Genomic DNA, 6,797 nt, shown 5'->3' with positions numbered 1-6,797 from the left:
TATATTTTACAGGGTTTGTACTGAGTTCAATATTGTATAACTGTATTAATTCAACTGTGAACCTAAAAGTTTACAGCCACTTTTGAAAGAGATGTATCCTTGCTCTGGAAATTGTTATTTCATATATTAAAGCTGTAGTGAAATGCTTCTTCTAATCATGTGGTTATTAAATAGAAAAAAATAAAAAAATAATTCTTCAAAGCATAATAATTTGCTTCTTAATAATTAGTAGATATGAAAAACATTACCATTAAAATTTACCTGATGACTTTATATCCATGCTCAGATGCCAAGGAGCTCAAAAAGTAACCAACTGTGACTAGTTTGCATGTGCAAACATCGTAGTGTCAATTGCATTAAAAATGAATTTTTCTGTATGAAACTGTGTATTTTAGTAATAAAATGGAGATCCTTTTTACAGGTTAAAACCTCATTTAATTTTATGTCTTATAGGGTTTGTACTGTATAACTGTATTAATTCAACTGTAAACCTAAAAATTAAAGCCAATTTTGAAAGAGATGCATCTTAGCTTTAGAAATTGTTATTGAATGTCAATGCTGTTGTAATGAAATTATGTGGTTATTAAATAAATAATTTTAAAAAATAGTGTTGTTTAACATTTGAAGCTCCAGGGGAGAGTAAAACCACTCAGAGTATGCAGAGACACTAGAAGTGTGAGAGAAGAGTTGAGCCCTGGGGGAAATGGAAGAGTTGAGAGTAGAGAACTTAAGGAGGAGGGAATTCCAAGAGAATCATGCCATGGAAGAGTTTCCGGTCAATGTAGGCACAGGCATCTGTGCAGCAGAGGTCAAAGAACTCATTTGAAATCAATTTCACACGTGGTCTCTCTCCACAGCAATCCAGTGCACCTCCTCAGGATAGCAGCCTGGAGCAGAGGTCAGGACTCTGCACCCTGTGTGTTTGAAGGCAGTCATGTATAGAAAACAGCTTAAGACTGTATCCTAGTATACTGCAGAGACTGGGTCTTAGTAAGGACTTCAGTAAGCACAGAGAAAGAGAAAAAAAGAGAGAGAGATAAACAGAGACAGAGAGACAGTCAGACATAGGCTAGAGTTCTGTTACTAGTTGGCTATGAATCCCAGATCTACTATTTTACCTTCTTTGGGGCCTCACTTGTGAAATGAGACTATGTAATATACAGGACTCTCAGGGTTGCTGGGAGTATAAAAGGAGGTAATAGCTGAGAGTGTTGTGTAAAATGCATCTTACTTTACAAATGTACAAACTAATTGTTAGTGAAGGAAAGGGCGACCCCCTCAGCCAGTCACTGTACTTGAGCCATAGCAGTATAGATGAGGCTTGGGAGGTTTTGCACTGGGGGGAGCAGAGGCAGGCGGATCTCTGTGAGTTCAAGGCCAGCCTGGTCTACATAGTGAGTTCCAGGACAGCTGGGGCTACAGGGAGACCCTGTCTCAAAAAGACCAAAAAAAGGTGGGGTGGGTTATTGCACTGTGTAGAGGGAAGCTAAAATGTGGTGAACAGCTTTATTTCTACCAGAAGCTTTGGTCCCTCCATTCCATGGGGGAGATTTCAGCCCCTTGACCCAAAGCTTGCTGTCTGAATTCTGTTGAAATAAAGGATTAAGACATCCCAGTTTTGGCAGAGATTTTCGAATGTGTCACTTTAATTACTTTGGGCATTTTATCTGGTTTCCCTTCATTAGTAGAACAGCCAGAGTCTCAAGATTACAAACTCTCTGCAGGCTCTCTAGGGAGAATTCCAGCCACAAAGGTCCTGGTCTTAGAAGATTCTTGGCTTGGCCCTTTCCTGGAAGCTGGGCTCTGAGCATGCCAGGTATAACAGTGACTCTCAAGTGGCCCTCTGGGGAGTCCTGGCTCTGTCAAAAATGAAGGAATCAAGTAAAATTCTGAGCAGAGGAGCTGACTAGCCCTGGCCCTGTGCTTTATCAATGACATTGACTTTTCCTCTAGCTCAGTGACTGGGTCCAAGAGGCATTTGGAATAACTAAGATCAGTGAGCCAAGATCTTTGAAGAGACACAGGACTACATCTTCTGTTACTCTATAATTTATTTCCAAATAGTTATAGTATCTTATAAAGCCACTTTTAAAATACCATACTCTTTTAAGGAAAAGATAAAATTTTTACATCCCCATCACCTCCTTCCAACATGGAGAAGAAGGGAGGGACCAACATGGGTTCCAGTTCTCTGCCACCTTTTGGCTTGCAAAATCAAGGACTGACCTATTAACTTCCTCATCTTCTGGATGGAAAATTAGCATTCACCAGTTCTACCTCTAGGTGGTGTTGTAAGGATTAAATGAGATAAATTCCTTCTTGGCTATTTTCAGAGACTGGTCCAGCCAAAAAAAAATAGAGGTTAGCCTCTGGACAGTATAATTTTTAGATATCCCTCTCTGATCTGAGAGCATAACTCAGAAAGCAGGGAATGAGAGAGAGCAAATGGGGGTCCTCAAGGCTGGGTCAGAGCCCCTGTGGCTCTGTTGCACTTGACAAAGCAGTAGACCCCTCATGTCTATTTCCCTATGCCTCTCCTTGCATGTCAGACAATCCAGCTATGAGCGTCAGAAGCTCCCTTTACATCTGACTTGAAGGGAGGAGGGACTGGGGAGAGGGCTCCCTATTTAGAAATTGCATTGAGATGGAAAGACAACGTGACACATCAGTTCATGTCAAAGGAGCTCACTCTTCCCGCCTACAGCATTAGCAATTTCCTACCACGGTTCAAATTTTTAAAAAAATTATGATGTGGTCCTCATTTATTTTTTTGTAGCATAACTTAACAAGACTTAATTGTTGCTCAGAGCAGGGTGGGTGCCTGCCCAAGCGCAGAGAATGGGCATGGGGGGTGGGAACGTGCACATTGGCTATCTGGGGAGAGAAGAGCAAGCAAGAGCCTAAGACTAAGGTTGCTGTTTCAGACCTGTCTGTCTGCCTCCCATCCCTTCTCCAGGCCCTCCCTTTGTGCTTCTGAACAGTTTGGTCTGGAGGCCCAGAATTCAAGATGATCTGGCCAGAGCTGTAAGAGAGTCACTGGGGAGAGGAAGCCAAAAGTGAGTTGAACACCTGGAAACTCACACTTTTCTACCCTCAAGGAACTCCTAATTGAATTTTCACAAAAGGACATTGAGGCTGACAGAAGACTCCGGGTACCCTGTCTGAAGTCCTGGTTTGTCATATTGTCTCTGTTCTCTCCTCCACACTCCTAAACCTGAACTCAGCATGGTCTTTCTCCACAGAGCAGGTTGAGCCACAACAATTACACTTCTTTCTGCCTTCTTCCCTCCAAGCATTTGGGAGCCACCCTGGGAGTCTGAATTTGGTTTCCTCTTACCGGAAGACTTTTAGATGTACTTGGGGGTTGGGCTTTAGAGATTTTTAGAATTTTTTCTGTTTTGTTGCTGGCTCTTTACCGCAGTGGTATTGGGAACTGATAGTGGGGCTGGAAGAGAATAGTTAGGGTGAAGCTCCATCTTAATGTAAGAAGAAATATTTTTAATGCCACTTTCTGAATATGTCCCTTTCTGTGTGTGTGTGTGTGTGTGTGTGTGTGTGTGTCTCCTCTGTCTTTGGCTTTCCTCTGGTCACTGTCTCCATCTCTTTCACACAGTTACTCTGGTACTCCAAATGCAATAGCAGCCCTGGAGCTCTAGCTGTTTCCGGCAGCCCTGTCAGGGCAGAACCTCTTTCGCTCTGTTAGGTTGAGAAATGCCAGGTCCCGAGCTACTGCTGGAGACACTGCAGAGCCGCCTGTGTGGAGGATGAATCCAGGAACAATGAGAAATTATCTGTTAATTCTCGGCTCCTGCCACCTGCTCTGCTCCGAACAGGCTCCTTTGCCTTCAGTTTTGATACAAATTCCCCCACTCAATGTAAGCAAAATATTGATTTCTCTGCATCACAGGCCTGGGCCCTTGGAACAGGTTTGTGTTTTTTCATTCTCTGCAAAGGCAAAACAAGGTTTTGTTCTGCAAATGTCCCCTGGAACTCGGGAGGGGGAGGGAGAAATCGCCCGGAGTGACAGAGTTGCCATAAACACGAGCAGCGAGTTTCATCTCCATTTGTGTTTTACATAAACACGAAACCCTCGCTTTGGAAGCTGCTAATGAGCATGTAGCCAGGGGTCTCAGAACTCCGGTCTCTCTCCCTGGAACTGAGGTCTGCATTGGTGGTGGAAGGGAAGGTGATGGTGCCTCTGGGTTCCTCAGGTGGGTGGAAGAGTGGAAAGACAGAACCTTACGCGTTGTAGGAACAGCAACCCTACACCACCCGTAGGAGAGTGGTCCGAATTTAATAATGTTTATGGATCAAACCTCCTCAGTCCCTCCCGCCCAAGGTCCTACACCTCTCGATGGGAGGGCACCAGGGTCCCGGCTGGAAGCTGGGAACCTGCTAAGCTACCCCCTCCGCTCCCCTCCTTCAACACCCCGACCTCCAGCTCTTGGATGCACCATCTGGACCTTCAGCACCGCGGACAGGGATAGGGCGCTGGTCACCAAAGGAAAAACTGTATGGCGATCCCTCCAGGTCTCTGCTTGGTCTTTGGTGCCCGGGGCACTCGCTGCCCGGGGGTTTGCAAATACAAGAGTTCGCTGGTGTGACCGGCACGGAGGCTGCACGGTGGAGATCGCCAGGAGCTGGGGTTCCGAACCTCCTCTCTCCAGAACGTGAGTCACAGTCCAAGCCACTTGCAATTTAGTGTGCTAATTCAGATGAAAGACCCTTCTCCCCACCACCACTCATCCCTGAACACACCAGTCCTGCGATTGCAGGGGCTGCAAGCTAAAGTTTCCTTCCTAGATCCCAGAAAAGAGACTTGAGGCTGGAACTTCGTACGAGCTTTACTCGGAAAGGGGCCACACAGCAGACAGGCAGAGGACAACAGTCTATACTGTGATAAAGTCCTACAAGGCCCAGTCCCCTGGCAGTTAGCGATGGCTCCTAGATTTCCAGGGCTGACTGAGGCATCTCGAAGCCCCCGACTCGCCTTGCTCTGGGCTTCGCTCCACAGTTCCTGAAGGAAGTGGCTTTTAAAGTCTAGCCTCAATCCCCCTGTTTAGTTTTCTGTCTTTTTGGCTCTGGTTCTGTGCGTGCTTTACAAAAAAAATATGTTTTTGGTGGGTTTACCTTGATGCGGAAAGGTGGGTCTGGCGGGAACCGAACACCGTCTTGAAATACCCCCATTCCTGTTGGCCAGAAACTTTCTCCTCCTGTTGCCATGGAGAGAGACGGCCGCTGCCTTCCGTCTCCATAGCAACGTGAGGGTGCCACGGACCGCAGGATTGCGGGGCTCTCAAAGTCTTTGCAGTTTTCATCGCTGCGTAGTCTTGGGGTCTTCCATCTCCGAAGCTGAGACTTGGGGCAAGTATGACTAACTTCTCGCGTCAATAACCTCGGCCAGTGTCCTCCCGCCTGCTGTGGGACCTCCCCTTTTTATGCTGTGCTATCCATTGCGATGCCACTTGTGTGGAATGCGACACTTTACCCTATGTTTTCACAAGCACTATCTTTATAGTCCCAGGGAGCTCCTGAGGCACTCGTAGTCACTATACCTTTTATACAGAAAGGAAAATTGAGGCCCAAAGAGTCCCAAGGTCACACCTATAGTGATTGCCCAGCGGGACCTGGGTTCTTTCTCCGGCCTTGAACCCTTCATGATGCAGAATAGCGGGGCTGGAACCCTACGGGACTCAGGCAGGTCCCTGAGTGTGGTGGGGGCGGCCCTAAGGCGCCAGACTTGCCAGCTGCTGCGGGATGCCACGTGAGGGGCGGGGACCCTGAGGGGAAGTGATTAAAAGCAGAACCAAGCCGCAGGGGGCCGCTGCGGGGAGGGTCTTCTTGGGGCCGCCTTGCCCCTCCCCAGTCCGGCCGCGGCGGGGGTTCGAGCGGCTGCTCAGCAAGGCCTGAGTAGGTCCAGGGCATGAGCGAGGTGTGGGGGGCCGGAGGGCCTCGGTGCCAGGCGGCGCTCACCGTCCTGGCCTCGCTGTGCCGGGCCCGGCCGCCCCCTCTCGGGCTGGACGTGGAGACTTGTCGGAGCTTCGATCTGCAGCCCTTAGAGCGGAGTCCAAGCGCAGCCGACGGAGGTACCCGGAGACCCAGGGCCCCCACTCTTCCCGGATTTTTCACCCCAGTAGCCTCCCCTCCCCAAGGCACCGGCCCCAAGATCCCTGGAAGCCCAGAAGTCTAGCTTGGGGTTCTGGATTTGCCACTAATCTCCGCTAGTCCCCGCAGGACAAGGAGCGATCCGGAGGGGACCCAGGAGAAGGAAAACCCCCTTTTTCCTTCTGGTGTCTCTAATGAGAGAGCCCCCGGGATGTGGCACTCTCGGGACCTCAGTTTCCCCCGCATCCCTAGGCTAGCCCCAGGGGCGAGCAGCCAGGGGAGAGTGGACTGAGCTTGGGGGAGGAGGGGCACAACCCGGCTGCGGAAGAAAGCTGGTCTCCTCCTGGGGGCCCAGGTCCCAGGGCGCATCAGCGAGCACCGATCTGTTTGTTTCCGCGGTGAACGCGGGCCGAGCCCCCAGGGCTTGGGAGAAACTTGGGTCTGCAGCTGGCACGAGGTCTTTGTGTCCGGGTGGAGGGGAGAGTGGACTGAGCTTGGGGGAGGAGGGGCACAACCCGGCTGCGGAAGAAAGCTGGTCTCCTCCTGGGGGCCCAGGTCCCAGGGCGCATCAGCGAGCACCGATCTGTTTGTTTCCGCGGTGAACGCGGGCCGAGCCCCCAGGGCTTGGGAGAAACTTGGGTCTGCAGCTGGCACGAGGTCTTTGTGTCCGGGTGGCTCTCGACTGCGAGTGG

General features: G+C 49.5%; 1 protein-coding gene across 6 annotated transcripts in view; it reads left to right on the top strand.

The window, feature by feature from the left end:
* The first annotated feature begins 5,823 nt into the window (after positions 1 to 5,823).
* Positions 5,824 to 6,797, top strand: part of Syt6 (synaptotagmin 6) — a 63,516-nt gene continuing 62,542 nt past the window's right edge. For 5 of the 6 annotated variants that reach the window (XR_607309.2, XR_607308.2, XR_607307.2 and 2 more), the window contains exon 1: positions 5,824 to 6,086. Coding sequence is in view for 2 of the 6 variants with exons in the window: in XM_008833996.2 (XP_008832218.1) it covers positions 5,924 to 6,086 (163 nt within the window). In the remaining 4 variants the exon portion in view is untranslated. The remainder of the gene's footprint in view (positions 6,087 to 6,797) is intronic. The other variant, XM_008833997.1, reaches the window with a different exon arrangement.

The sequence above is a fragment of the Nannospalax galili genome, unplaced genomic scaffold, assembly GCF_000622305.1.
Source record: "Nannospalax galili isolate Female #2095 unplaced genomic scaffold, S.galili_v1.0 scaffold475, whole genome shotgun sequence".
Lineage (NCBI taxonomy): Eukaryota > Metazoa > Chordata > Mammalia > Rodentia > Spalacidae > Nannospalax > Nannospalax galili.
The sequence above is the reverse complement of the archived record's forward strand: the minus strand, read 5'-3'. Positions and strand labels throughout refer to the sequence as shown.